Raw genomic sequence first — 15,754 nt, 5'->3', positions numbered from 1 at the left:
GGCACTGGACAGACTGCACTCTGGCACCACGAGATGCAGAGCCAATCTTCAGAAATGGGGCTACAAAGTGGAATCCATGACATGCGAGTGTGGAGAAGAGCAAACCACCGACCACCTGCTGCAATGCAACCTGAGCCCTGCTACATGCACAATGGAGGACCTTCTTGCGGCAACACCAGAGGCACTCCAAGTGGCCAGATACTGGTCAAATGACATTTAATCAACTACCAAACTCACAAATTTTGTATTTTGTCTGTTTGTTTGCTTTGTTCTGTTAGAAATGTAATATAATTTGACTGGTTGTCCTGACACGACAAATAAATAACCATCGACATAGCCATGGATTACATCAAAATGTATAATTTTGACCTCCAAACTAACCTACTCATACTAGAGATTGACTTGTGCATGAATATATATGGTAGTTGTTCCTATCAAGAACTCCAACACCATATTTATGAACCCAAAGACCAACATCATTTTGGAATAAAGGATACTCAAGTAATGGTTTACGGTATGAGTCTGGATCAGGATTGGTGGAAGCATCATATTAATAAATAAATATATTACATAAAGGAAATTCCACTGTCCCAATCCATCCATCATCTGGCACCAACTTCCTAAGAAAAACACTAAGATTTCCTAGAGCAAGAGTCCTCAAACTAAGGCCCAAGGGTTGGATACAGCCTTCCAAGGTCATTTACCCTGCCCTCAGGGTCAACCTAAGTCTTGAAAGCACACAACAACAACAACAACAATCCTATCTCATCAGCCAAAAGCAGGCCCACACCTCCCTTTGAAATACTAATAAGTTTATATTTGTTAAAATTGTTCTTCATTTTAATTATTGTATTGTTTTAAGTATTTTTGCACTACAAATAAGATATGTGCAGTGTGCATAGGAATTCATGTTTTTTTTTTTCAAATTATAACCCGGCCCTCTAACACTTTGAGGGACTGTGACCTGGCCCTCTGTTTAAAAAGTTTGAGGAGCCCTGTCATAGAGCAATGGACTAAAATGGAAATCAATAGGTAAACCAGAATTTTACATAGTTGAAATTAAAAAAAAAACCCAAACAAACCAGGGACTGACACCTGTTCAAAGCAGATCGCACAGTTATTCCTGACACGGGGACATGAAATATTCATACCTGGTTTTAACTAGGAGAGAATTGAACTCTCTAATTATATACCTTACCTTTGCTCTCCATACATTACAATTTGAATGCTCAAATCTGCTTAAATTCTCATCTGCATTACTCTTGCTTTGACTTCACTCAAAACTGGTTAGGCTGAAATGATTGCTTCTCGTTTTGGTGCCTGACAAGGAGGCTGATCCGCAGAAATGTTTTCCTTGCAAAATAGGTCATGTGCCTTCCTTCCTTCCTTCCTTCCTTCCTTCCTTCCTTCCTTCCTTCCTTCCTTCCTTCCTTCTCTTTACAAATTGTACCACTTTTGGAGAAACAGGTAATTTTGACTCAAATAACTACAGGATCTTGACAAAGCCAAACTTTGTCTTCTATTCTGTAGTCTCTTGAGGAGCACAAAAGGGAGTTCAGTGATGGGTCTCCAGATATCAGTAGAAGGTAACTCCTATCAATCTGATGACCTGGAGTCCAGCAATATCTCAAGACTCAGGACTTAGATATCAAGTAACACATGGCAAGCTCTTCCAAAACAGAAACAGATGGAGTCTGAAGGATGTAAGAGCTAAACTCTCTTCAAGTATGAACTCTAGTGCCCTGAAGTTCTAGATGTATCTATGAGATGCTTCTTCCTTCTACAAAGGCAGGGACCATACACTTTTTAAAAAAAGCTTCCCTCCAATAATAAGAACAAGCCCCTTTTGGCATCACAAAACCCTTTCCAATAAATATGATAATTCTGTCTTGCATAGAAATCAACAATTAAAGCCCATACACTCAAACAGGGCTCTCCACAACCAAGGCCCTGCATCAGGATTGCACACCATTAATCCATCACAAATGTGCATTTATCTATCAAATATGCAGGTCAGGCATATGCATGCTTTCACAACCCTTGCGTTGGCATGCATCTTAACACAGCCCAACCTTGAATTGCATGTGGCTCTTCCAGATTGGAGAACAATGTTCAACTACTTCCACAATGAAATCTATGTACATGTATGACATCAAGAAGGCTGGCCAAAATACACAACATCTGAATGTATTTGGCTGTGGACTGGGATGAGAATTGTCTTCGAAGGCCACTCTGATCATGCCCCATCAACCCAATGGCTATATAAATATAAATATATATAAATAAAGATTTATATGTCAACAATACTGATGTTGGCATGGAGGGTTTGGGTATCCAACTGCCATCACAGCATTTGCTGTTGCTAGGATTCCAAATGATCCTGACTTCACAGAGCCAACCTATCTGGAGTGAAAAACAGATAACTTCTCTCTCCACAGGAGTGTGCAAAAATGCCAGCAGATGAGCATAATCTGATATATTCGCACATGCTGCGGCTTCAGGAGAGTCCGAACAGCAAGCTGAATTCACAAATCAAAAGACGGCATTAAAATTGATTTTTCCTCCTTTCAACCTGAGGCCGTGGCAACACTCTTCCTTGAAGATGTGGATTACATGCAGAATATTATTAGAAGATTACCAGAGATTGCTTTCTACAGGCCTGATCCTTGGCCACCCTTTCTCCACCACACACACTTAAAAGAACCAAGATGGTATATTTAATATCTTCTGACAAGGGGCATCTAATTTCTCACTAGCTCTGGAAAAACTGGGATGGATAACTGTTGTTTTGCTCCTATTGTGGGAATTAAATATAGATGTCACATGTCCTACAAAACAAAGGGGGCACCTTTCTTCCATGCTGTGTTGTAAAACAAGCTGCACAGTTCCACATACATAATGAGAATGGGGATTGTACAGCTACTAGACTTTGCATTACACATCCCAATATTCATTACAATTTATTATGATGCTAGGGCTGCTGGAAGTTGTAGTCCACTGATATGTGAAAGAGTTAGAATTCTCAACCCTGGTATAGAACTACTACTACTACTACTACTACTACTCCCTCCAGCGCAGTCTTCATGGAACGTCAACCCTCCACACCCGCCCATTAACAGTATAATTAGTTGGTTGCCTTAGGGAGCTGGGTAGGAATTTTTCCCCTCCTATTGAAGGAGGCCTCAAGGGTCTCTGAGTAAGGGGCTTTTGGGTGAAAACCAGCAAATCAGCAAAATTAGCAATAAAGCTGAGCTTCGTAATGGAACAGAGTGCAGAAAATATAGACAGGAAGGAGTTGCAGTTTCCTGTTACTTTCTTTTGTTAAAAGGTTAAAAAAAATTTTAAGCGCAGATGCTGCATGTACAGAAGGCACTTTCTATCAAAAAGGTCAGAATTATTATTCACAAAAGGTGTTTTCCCCATACTTTTGTTTGTACGGAGCTATAAAGTTTGCAGATTTCAAGGAAGAAGCACGGCAGCCACTTGAAGGATAGCATTTGCATAATGCTATCAGGCTGTTCGTCTTCTTCATGAAGAAACTAAAATAAAAATCTTGTTTTTTGATCTTTCATTGGGACTGTCTCCATCCTTCCGTGCTTCCGCGACGTGGACCTAAAAAGACCCAATTTAGGGTCTCTAACACTATGTTCTAGGGTTTTTTTTTCACCTACCCTATACTGTTACTAGAGGGAAGATTGGGTTCGGAGGTCCTTATAAATAGGTTTTGTGGTAAAAAAAAAACTAGAAAACATAGATTTGGTGTGCATCCAAGGCAACCCCATCTGGGGTGAAGGCCTTTAACAGAAAACATCACCGGTTGTTATACTAGCTGAGTTTTTTTTTTGTCATGTCAGGAGTGACTTGAGAAACCAAGACGCTTCTGGTATGAGAGAATTGGCCGTCTGCAAGGACGTTGCCCAGGGGACACCCAGATGATTTTGATATTTTATCATCCTTGTGGGAGGCTTCTCTCACGTCCCCGCATGGAGAGCTGGAGCTGATAGAGGGAGCTCACCCACCTCTCCCTGGATTTGAACCTGTGACCTGTTGGTCTTCAGTCCTGCCGGCACAGGGGTTTAACCCACTGCACCACCTGGGGCTCCACTCAATGCCTTAGGTAAAAATTCTCCAAAACATTTCCCTACATAGGCCACCCAGGTTTTGGTCACCAGGGGACCCGGGTGCTTTGCCCTATTTTGCTGAGGGGTAGGCCAGAAGGGACACCACCTCGGCTTTATTGACAACACGTTCATACTAGCCATATACTGAGATTCATTTTTAGACTGAATTAGGTAACATTTAATAAAGTTGCCCATATTTTAACCCACAACTGTTGTGTGGCGTCTTCATTTCGGAGGTTGTCAGGCAATACATTTTACCTGTATGTTGCTCTGGTGTTTTTCGCATGCATCACTTGCTGATTGAATATTGGATTGGGACATGTCTCTGCAGTCCCTACATCTTTGAGGGTTAAATCTATGAACAAAACAACTGATTTCATATAGAGATCTTTATGGAGAGACATGGGGCCCTTCCACGCAACTATATAACCCAGAATATCAAGGAAGATAATCCACAATATCTGCTTTGAACTGGGTTATCTGAGTCAACACTGTGTGGAAGGGGCTTCAATGGGGCCTGTACGCAACATAGCTTGCAAAGCCTTGAGACCTACCATTGTGCTGAGCCATTTACTACCATCCTGGACCTACCATAGCCCCAGGGAAGCCTTTCCCAGTGATCAATAGGTACCTGGTTAAGAACAAGTGGGGACATACCAGATATTGGGAATCGGCTCATATGCTGATCTGAAGATGCTCCTCATTTGTTGAGTTCTCCTTAGTTCCTGGTGCCACATCTAGCCATGGGCACATAAGCCATACATTGTTCTCTACTTCTGCCATAGCCCCCTACCAAGCATGGGTTGTGGGTGATGCATTAGCAGAGCTACAGTAGGGCAGGTGAATGAATGCTTTTAGAACTGTGAAAATAAATATATGCATCCGTACACCTAATGTAAGAATACGTATGTTCCTAACAGGTGAGGGGAAGTGGGCCAGAAAGGAGAAGAAGAAAACCCAATCCTACACAAGCGATTTGTTCCTCCCCATTTGGATATCCCAATTAGAATTCTCAGTCTTAAGCCGTTTGTCAGTTTTCTGCCTCTGGGTTTCAGGTGTTTGGCAATGCTCCAATTACAGTATCAGTTCCAGACATGCAATTCAGCTGTCCGTCAATCAATCTAGCCCTCCATTCACCCAACATGATAAATAGTAAGTGACATCCAATTTCTAGTCCCGGCTAGAGTTGATTTGTTGCCTCAGTTGCTGAATGGCAAGTTAAAATTTCTGGACCAATTCATGGTCTAAGAGGGTCTACAAGAAGCCAGCTAGCGGTTGGATTTAGCTCTGTGTGTCCTTTTGACACTGAATTCCAAAATACCTGAGATAGATTTCATGTTTAGCTTATTAAAGCCACAATAATATATTTGTAATAGTACTAGTAAAAGCAGGGTTCGGGAATCTTCTACTCACCTTATAGTCTGATGCTGCAAAGTGTCAGGATCCGTAGCATTGACTGTTAACACGACGCTTCCAATAGGGATGTTTTCTTGTTTAGTGACAGTCATGGGATCTGGGTGGAAAACAGGGCCTTCGTTAACATCCAAAACGGTGATCTGAACTGTTGCCGTTGAGCTGGTGTCGTATGCTATGTCTGGAACCAATGGATCTTCATTTTCTACTTTGATCAGCAGCGTGTGGAAAGCGGAAATTTCATAGTCCAAAGGCTGGAAGACAGGAGCATGCAGGGCTTTTACTCACATTTACAGCTTTCTGAGGTCTATGAGACAACAACTCTTCTCTCAAGTATTATCTCTATGGTTTGGAGAATGTCACCTCCAGGTTCAATTTTGAACAGTTTGAGTGTGGGGTTAAAAGAACTGGGTGAGAAACAAACACAGTATTTTGCACTGGCTTTCAGCTGGTTTGACTGTGACAAAACACCCATATTTTTATTTTTATGGGGTCTTTGGGCACTTTCATTAGCCCCTCTTTGTGGCCCTAAGGCTTCTTGTAGCATTCAAGCCATGTTTTGCCCAAAACAAAGTAAAATGCATTGAGCTAACCCTGCACTGAGGCTCAAATGGAAAACAAAAAGATGATTCGGGATTGAGAAGGACTGGATTCTCCAGAACCACGAGGGAGAGCCAGGGAAGGAAACCAGTTGTTATTTTGATGATGTCTACAAACAGGCACACGTAAAAGCAGGGGACATTCCTAACAATGTTGCATGGAAAAATCAGGTCATACATAATGCATATACACCGTAGATTACTACTAAGGCTTGAAGCCCCCGGTGGCGCAGTGGGTTAAACCCCTGTGCCGGCAGGACTGAAGACCGACAGGTCGCAGGTTCGAATCCGGGGAGAGGCGGATGAGCTCCCTGTTTCAGCTCCAGCTCCTCATGCAGGGACATGAGAGAAGCCTCCCACAGGGATGATAAAAACATCAAATCGTCCAGGTGTCCCCTGGGCAACGTCCTTGCTGACGGCCAATTCTCTCAAACCTGAAGCGACTTGCTCCTGACACAACAACAACAAAAAACAACTACTAAGGCTGCATAATGCATATACACTGTAGAATAAATGCATGTTGACACCAGTTGAATTGCTATGGCTAAATTTTATGGGATCATGGAAGCTGTGGCTTGTGAGGCACCAGTACTCACTGGCACAGAGGCTAAAGATCATGCGAAACTCCAACTCCCATGATGCCATAGCATTGAGCCATGGCAGAGAAAGTGCTGCCAAACTGGATTCATTCTACAGTGTAGAGCAGTGTTTCTCAACCTTTCTAATGCCGCGACCCCTTAATACAGTTTCTCATGTTGTGGTGACCCCCAGCCATGACGTTATTTTTGTTGCTACTTCATAACAGTAATTTTGCTATTGTTATGAATCGTAATGTAAATATCTGATATGCAGTTTTTTTTTCATTCACTAGACCAAATTTGGCACAAATACCTGAAACACCCCAATTTGAATACTGGTGGGGTTGGGGGGATTGATTTTGTCAATTGAGAGTTGTAGTTGCTGGGATTTATAGTTAATCTTCAATCAAAGAGCACTCAGAACTCCACCAATGATGGAATTGAACCAAACTTGGCACACAGAACTCCCATGACCAACAGAAAATACTGGAAGTGTTTGGTGGGCATTGACCTTGACTCTTGGAGTTGTAGTTCACCTACATCTAGAGAGCACTGTGGACTCAAACAATGATGGATCTGGACCAAACTTGGCACGGATACTCATTATGACTACATGTGAACACTGGTGGAGTTTGGGGAAAATAGACCTTGATGTTTGGGAGTTGTAGTTGCTGAGATTTATAGTTCACCTACAATCGAAGAGCATTCTGAACCCCACCAATGATAGAATGGGGCCAAACGTCCCACACAGAACCCTCATGACCAAAAGAAAAGACTGTATTTTCTGATGGTCTTTGGTGACCCCTCTGGAACCTCCTCATGACCCCCCCAGGGGTCCCGACCCCCAGGTTGAGAAACGCTGGTGTAGAGCAAGCATGGGCCAATTCGGGCCTTCCAGGTGTTTTGGACCAACTCTCACAATTCCTAAAATTTATTTATTATTTATTTACTGCATTTGTTGACCGCCGTTTTCAGCCTTAGGGTCATTAGGCTGTTAGAAATTGTGGGAGTTGAAGTCCAAAACACCTGGAAGGCCCAAGTTGGCCCATGCCTGGTGTAAATGAACCCAATGACACTAATTCCAGTTTTGCAGCAAATTTACTCCTGCATTAACTAACTTTTAAAGGTGCTATCCAAAGTGCTGAACATTGTCTTCAAAACTTTGCAGGGCATGATTAAAGTTTGGATTAAATGCATCCATTTTTATATTGATCGAGAAGGTCGGAATAACTCCAAAACCAGAAGCACTGGGATTTACCTCTATGCTGTCTCAGCACCTGATTCAATAGGTCTACTGTAGCTGGGGATTAGCTAAGAGAATTCAGGCTATGGATGCTATGGATGGCTAAGATACGTTTTGTCAATATCCCTACTCCTCACCTTGACCACAGACAGCATCCCCTCATTGTTCTTGGGATTGGTGTGGATTTCAAAGCTCTGGCCAGGATTTCCATTGATGATGGTGTACACCGCTCTCCATGCACCCGTCGCTGGGTCGTCCCGGTCTTCGACTGTTAAATTCACAATGACTCCCGTGCTGCCTTCCTTCACCGTGGCTTGAAACTCAAAATTAATAAAACAGGCAATAAAATGTTACAACCCTCAAACAAACGACTGCTGTCATCACAACAAATTTGTTTAAGGTGCTATTAATTATTCACTGCATCCAAAAGGAGGGAAAATGTAATCCCCGAGTGAAACTGAATTCCGAAAAGCCATAAATAATGCATTCACGAAGCACAACGTCGTCTGCAGTGCTGCATTAGCTTTCTACTACCCCCGCTCTTTTACAAAAAAGATTGCAGATAAAGGAGGACGTGATTGAAGTGGGCTTTGAATGGTCTTCAATACGAAATCACAACAACAACAACGACGAAGCAAATAAATCTTTTGTTAACTTCCATTAATGGCAAAAGATTCCAGACATAGCACGTAATGGTGATTTGGAACACAACTATTAGGAAAATAAATGCATTCATTGTGCTTTTTCAGAGCAGGGTCTTTTCAAAGTGATTTCTGTGATTCCGCCCATAGTTGAACCGTAATAGGCCATCATCCTCTCTAATGTTCTTTTTAAAGAAGGAGTTTACCATCATCACAAGTTATCAAATTCACGCCAAGTTGTCCTTTCACTGCAAATATTGTGAAAGTGGAACCATACTTTTTTCATGTGCAGGGCAGGCTCACCCCCACCCCTTATAAAGGAAACTCAAGTGTTATATAACTTGGGAATTCTGATTGATAGGTTGGGTCAATTTGTCAAGACACCTTTAGTCACTGCAAATTAAGATATGTGACTGGTTACATTCTCATCCATGGCACACTCGCAACTCAGAATTGTGGTCCCTTCCTACAATGTCCAATGTCTGTGGGGGATTTTCCATCATAGTGGCACACCTTCGAAATACCACATTCACTAGACTTATGCACGGATCTGTTTTTAGCTGGTACCATTGGCTATTCAGCTTATCTGTTTTGTCGCAGTGCTGGAAACAGCAAGGGGCCAGCCATCACGGATTCTCATCCGAAAAGTTCTCTATTCGGCATCACAGTTGAATCTTTTTGATTTTCTTTTATTTTCCTGATTATTTTTATTTGGTGGGACTGATATGTATTTCAAAGCTCTGGCTGGGATTTCCATTGATGATGGTGTACACTGCTCTCCATGCTACTGGGAATTGGGGAGGGACCTGAGGGAAGGTGATTGCGGTGCACGTGTGTGCATGCGTATTGGGGCTTGGAATGGAGAGTCAACCTTAGCTTCTTTTTCTCCTTCCCTTCCTCTCCTTCAGAAAATACTTCTAAAAGAATTATTAACAATAGTAATCCCAGCAAACAAAAAGAAGCCGACCTCTCCTCTAGAGTAGAAATGCAGGTCTTGACCTACAAAGCCCTGAACGGTTTGGGACCCTTCTACCTGTGCAACCGTATTTCCATCTACGAACCCCTTCCATCCTCCGGATAGGCCCTTCTTTCGCTCCCGCCCGCATCGCAGGTGTGACTTGTGGGGATGAGAGGGCCTTCTCTGTGGTGGCCCCCCGGCTCTGGAACTCATTCCCCAGAGACATAAGACAAGCCCCCACACTGGCAATCTTTAGGAGGAATTTGAAAACCTTGTTATTCCAATGTGCCTTCAATGATTGAATGTAAGATTCTCCCTGAACACACTTTGCACAAAATGTCCTTAGACACACTTTATTTTATGGTTTGTGCAATGAAATATAAGTTACACTGTCCTATCTCCCAGTGTGTTTTTTTTTAAAAAAATTATCCATGTATCTGGCCCTGCCTAGTGAAATCCCCTGTGTTTTCAATGTTTGATTTTATATTGTTGTGTTGTATATTATTTTGATTTTGCATTTTCATGGAATCATAGAATCAAAGAGTTGGAAGAGACCTCATGGGCCATCCAGTCCAACCCCCTGCCAAGAAGCAGGAATATTGCATTCAAATCACCCCTGACAGATGGCCAGCCAGCCTCTGTTTATAAGCTTCCAAAGAAGGAGCCTCCACCACACTCCGGGGCAGAGAGTTCCACTGCTGAACAGCTCTCACAGTCAGGAAGTTCTTCCTCATGTTCAGATGGAATCTCCTCTCTTGTAGTTTGAAGCCATTGTTCCGTGTCCTAGTCTCCAGGGAAGCAGAAAACAAGCTTGCTCCCTCCTCCCTGTGGCTTCCTCTCACATATTTATACATGGCTATCATATCTCCTCTCAGCCTTCTCTTCTTCAGGCTAAACATACCCAGCTCCTTAAGCCACTCCTCGTAGGGCTTGTTCTCCAGACTTTTGATCATTTTAGTCGCCCTCTTCTGGACATATTTCAGCTTGTCAATATCTCTCTTGAATTGTGGTGCCCAGAATTGGACACAATATTCCAGGTGTGGTCTAACCAAGGCGGAATAGAGGGGTAGCATGACTTCCCTAGATCTAGACACTATGCTCCTATTGATGCAGGCCAAAATCCCATTGGCTTTTTTGCCACCACATCACATTGTTGGCTCATGTTTAACTTGTTGTCCATGAGGACTCCTAGATCTTTTTCACATGTACTGCTCTCGAGCCAGGCCTCGTCCCCCATTCTGTATCTTTGCATTTCGTTTTTCCTGCCAAAGTGGACTATCTTGCATTTGTCCCTGTTGAACTTCATTTTGTCAGTTTTGGCCCATCTCTCTAATCTGTCAAGATCGTTTTGAATTCTGCTCCTGTCCTCTGGAGTATTGGCTATCCCTCCCAATTTGGTGTCGTCTACAAACTTGATGATCCTGCCTTCTAGCCCTTCATCTAAGTCATTAATAAAGATGTTGAACAGGACCGGGCCCAGGACTCCAAGATCTTTTTCACACGTACTGCTCTCGAGCCAGGGTCCCCCTTTATTTGTACATAAAGTTGCAGATATTTGCATGTATTGCCATTGTACATGGTGGAAGGACACATATCTGTTTTGTGGATGTGGACTGTACTTTGTCCATGGGAGCTTATGCAAACTAGATATGGATGAAAATGTACATTGTGCATGGGGTGCATATGAACTTTTGATGCATATGAACTTTTGATTGTGCATTCAGTTGCCTGGCCTACTTACACAACATTATCATTCAACACAAGAATTGCATACTAGTATAAATGCGCAATTCTGCAGGTGGAAAGATAGACGATGCAACCTGATGCAGACCCTCAGCCATCCTCTCTTAGTAATTGAAATTGTTGGTCTCACAACACTCAAAAAAATAGTACATGCATGATATCCCCCTTGTAATGGATTACTTGCAAAAAGTCATTAGAGTGGCAAACATTGCCCTGGCAGTCAAACCTCCAGTGCCTATTAGGTATGATTAGATCGTGCATTAATTGATTTTTGTTCATCTTTAATATCTACACATCCCCGAGGCACCACAATCAATTGAGAACAGAATAGATGAGCCCAGATGTGTATTTAAGTGGTTGCCGTCAGGCTTCATCTCAGAGACGTCTTTTAGAAATAGATCACCTTGGGCCAAATCCCTCGCTGGTTTAAACTGGGTCAGTGAATTCATCCTTGTTCACATGCCAGCTGAGATACTCTTCCTGGGAAGTTTAACCTTCCACAAAGATTTATTCATCTCACGGGTAGCGACTGGCCAGAAGCGGAGACTTCAAGGATGAGCCTGCCATCTCCAACGCAGGTTAACATGGGATGATATGTCTGATTTGGGCTCAAAGTGTCAAGTAGGGTTTTTTTTCTCATAAAGTACAGATTGAGTATTCCTTATCTGAAATGCTTGAGAGCAGAAGTGTTCTGTGTTTTGGATTTTTCTCACATTTTGGAATACTTGCATATACACAATGGGATATCCTGTAGGCCTGGGTAACAACGCAAAAATTTGTTTCTAAAATCGATTTGTATTTGGGGGTTTTTTTTGTTTCGATATTTAAAATAATTACAAAATTTTCCCTTAAAAAAGTTCGGTATTTACGAAATTTCGTTAATATTTACAAAACATTTTGTAAAGATGGCGCCCTTTTTTTTCAATATTTTTTCAATATTTTTTTAATTTAATTATTAATTTAATAGAATAGGGAGGAGAAATTATTATTAAGGAGGGAAGGCAGGCACTCACTCTGGCGGGCCCTCAAGCGCTGCCGCCGAGTCGGGCCCGGCTCCTCCGAAGCAATGCAAAATTGGGAGAAGGGCTCCCCAAAGGCCATCTAGCCCAGCCCTCCGCTAAGGAATTGGGAGAACGAAGCACAGCCCTCCGCTAAGGAATTGGGAGAATGAAGCACACCCACCACAAAGGTGAGGAAGGAGGGACGGGCCGCCTTCCCGCTGAGGGTCGCTCGCCCTCTCGCTCGCCCTCTCGCTCGCCCTCTCACTCGCTTGCTCTGCCGGCGCCTTCCCCGCCCTCTCCTCCTCCTCCTCTTTCAGGCTCTGCCTCTGACTGGCTAAGAGAGGAGAGAGAGGAGAGCTCCCAGCAAGCATCGCCAGGCCATCTTACGTATTTCCGAAATGGACGGAAATACAAAAATTTTTGGCGCCTGCCGTTTCGATATTTAAAAACACTTCCGGGTTTAAAAATAAGTTTTGTAATCATTTTGTAATTGCTAAAATTAACGAATATTTAACGAATTACAAAATTAACGAACAAAACCGCCCAGGCCTAATATCCTGGAGACGGGAGCCAAGTTGAAGCACAAAATTAATTTGCCTCATATATATTTTATACACATAGCCAGAAGGCCATTTTATGCACAATATTTATGATAATTTTGTGCATGAAACAAAGTTAGTCATCAGAAAGCAACACCAGAGGCACTCCAAGTGGCCAGATACCGGTCAAAGGACATTTAATCAACTACAAAGCTTGCAAACTTTGTGTTTTGTTTGTTTGTTTGTTTTTTTGTCGTGTCAGAGCAACCAGTCCATTATATGTATTACATTTCTACCAGAACAAAGCAAACAAACAGACAAATACAAAACTTGTGAGTTTGGTAGTTGGTTAAATGTCCTTTGACCAGTATCTGGCCACTTGGAGTGCTTCCGGTGTTGCTGCAAGAAGGTCCTCCATTGTGCATGTGGCAGGGCTCAGGTTGCATTGCAGCAGGTGGTCAGTGGTTTGCTCTTCTCCACACTCGCATGTCAAGGATTCCACTTTGTAGCCCCATTTCTCAAGGTTGGGTCTGGATCTCGTGGTGCCAGAGCGCAGTCTGTTCAGTGCCTTCCAAGTCGCCCAGTCTTCTGTGTGCCCAGGAGGGAGTCTCTCATTTGGTATCTGCCATTGGTTGAGGTGCTGGGTTTGAGCCTGCCACTTTTGGACTCTCGCTTGCTGAGGTGTTCCAGCGAGTGTCTCTGTAGATCTTAGAAAACTATTTCTAGATTTAAGTCATTGACGTGCTGGCTGATACCGAATTAGCGACCAGCATGCAAGTTTGTTTTGTTAAAAATGTAATACAAATGTCTGGTTGCTCCTGACACGATAAATAAATCAGAAAGCAAATGTGTCTCTATCTCAACCAATTTCGATTCTTGAGTATGGCAGGATTCAGAATTATGAATAAGAGATTCTAAACCTGTTTGATCATGATTTCCTATAATTATCATTACCATAATGTATGGGGGTCATGGTGGTGCAATGCGTTAAACCCCTGTGCTGCTGAACTGCTGACCCGAAGGTTAGCAGTTTGAATCAGCAAAACAGGGTGAACCCCTGTCTGTCAGCTCCAGTTCCTGCCAACCTAGCAGTTCGAAAACATGCAAATAGGTACCGCTTCTGTGGGAAAAGGCAAAGAGACACTCCAAGCAATCTTGCCAGCCACATCTTGGCTTGAAAATGGAGAAAAGCACCTCCCCAGAGCCAAAGATGAGCACCGCCTTCAGAAAGTAGGAAATGAAAGGAGAAGCCTTACTTTTGTTTGTATGTCTCATTGTACTTGACTGTAAAGGCATTAAACGTTTGCCTAAGTAAAATGTTTTAATCCACTCTGAGCTGCCAAGGGGAGGAGGGCGGAATATCAATAAAGTGTATTATTATTTTTATTATTATAATCATATTTCATAGGTGTGATCTTTTCTTCTGCAAGATGGCTTCCAAATGTGTTGTTGTTTTTGTTGTTGTATGCTTTCATAGAATCCTAGAGTTAGAAGAGACCTCATGGGCCATCCAGTCCAACCCCATTCTACCAAGAAGCAGGAAAATTGCATTCAACGCATCCCTGACAGATGGCCATCCAGCCTCTGTTTAAAAGCTTCCAAAGAAGGAGCCTCTACCACACTCTGGGGCAGAGAGTTCCACTGCTGAACAGCTCTCACAGTCAGGAAGTTCTTCCTAATGTTCAGATGGAATCTCCTTCCTTGTAGTTTGAAGCCATTGTTTTGTGTCCTAGTTTACAGGGCAGCAGAAAACAAGTTCATTCCCTCCTCCTTATGACTTCTCACATATTTATACACGGCTATTATGTCTCCTCTCAGCCTTCTCTTCTTCAGGCTAAACTTATGATGACCGCCAAAATAATGGCAGACCTCCAAAGCAGAAATCTTGCCAGGAACGCAGTGTGATAGTCTCCTCTTAACTCCCAATTTAGGATCTTAAACACTGGTAATGAAAAGATGGAAAAATATGCTAAATTCCATGCTGAATTCTTTTTGGCTCTTCCTCTTCCATTCTATTCCAACCTGTCTACAAGGAACTTTCTCAAACCTCCTTTCCAGATAAAGTCCTTTGTGTCATGAATGACTTTTCAATAACTTTAAAGCATTGATTCTTTTTATTGCAATGTCCAGTGTGAGAGGGTATACCAGACTACAGAAAAACGTTTCGACAAAGAATGACATTGGACATACAGACATACAGATTCTATGCAACTACATTGGATTTGCAATTACATGGCTAACAAACAAACAAAGGGGAATTACATTTTCGCTCAGCATTCACACCACTTGTACACGCATTCATCCTCAAGCATTCAAATATTACCATATCATTTTCTCCCTCCTTGGAGAAACACCTGTTAGGCCAGACCCTGATTTCTTGTAGCCTGCCAATGCATAGTTCCATAATGCCATAACTTCAAAATGCCAAAACTTCTTTCCTAAGAACAATGCCAAGGACCAGATCTCTGTTTTCCATACAGCAGAACCTGACTTCCTGCACAAAATCTAAGACTCCAAAAGTGCACTTCTTTCTCTTCCCTTGAGAAAGAAACCCCAAAGTGACCAGACTGCTCCCGTGCAAATCTGCCACTCTCCATATACACCATCTCTCTCCTTCCCATGGAATGGACTCCTTAGGTCTGCCACACTTTGAGCATTATTAGATTGAGTCTTTTATAGGAATACTAGCTGTCCCCTGCCACGCGTTGCTGTGGCCCTGTCTGATGATCTGGAAAATAAAGTAACGAGAAAGTGTTGGTTTCTAATATATGTCATTCCTTTATGCTTGTGAGTAAACAGTATTTCTCGTTGTTTCTTTGTCAGTGTTGATGTGGAGAGTGTCTGGTTTGCCTACTCTGGAATATGCAACATATCATAGTCCTTCTTTAAGGGTCTCTTTCAAATCTATGATACTATAT

At 42.6% G+C, this 15,754-nt stretch overlaps 1 protein-coding gene across 1 annotated transcript in view; it reads right to left on the bottom strand.

Moving 5' to 3' along the window:
• CDH13 (cadherin 13) overlaps positions 1-15,754 on the bottom strand; it is a 996,654-nt gene that overhangs the window by 87,387 nt on the left and 893,513 nt on the right. The window contains exons 9-10 of the mRNA XM_060787892.2: positions 8,092-8,274; positions 5,535-5,788 (exon numbers count right to left, since the gene is read on the bottom strand). Coding sequence (XP_060643875.2) covers positions 5,535-5,788; positions 8,092-8,274 — 437 coding nt within the window. The remainder of the gene's footprint in view (positions 1-5,534; positions 5,789-8,091; positions 8,275-15,754) is intronic.

The sequence above is a fragment of the Anolis sagrei genome, chromosome 8 (genome assembly GCF_037176765.1).
Source record: "Anolis sagrei isolate rAnoSag1 chromosome 8, rAnoSag1.mat, whole genome shotgun sequence".
Classification (NCBI taxonomy): Eukaryota; Metazoa; Chordata; class Lepidosauria; order Squamata; family Dactyloidae; genus Anolis; species Anolis sagrei.
Note: the sequence above shows the minus strand (reverse complement) of the source record. Positions and strands in the feature narration are given on the sequence as shown.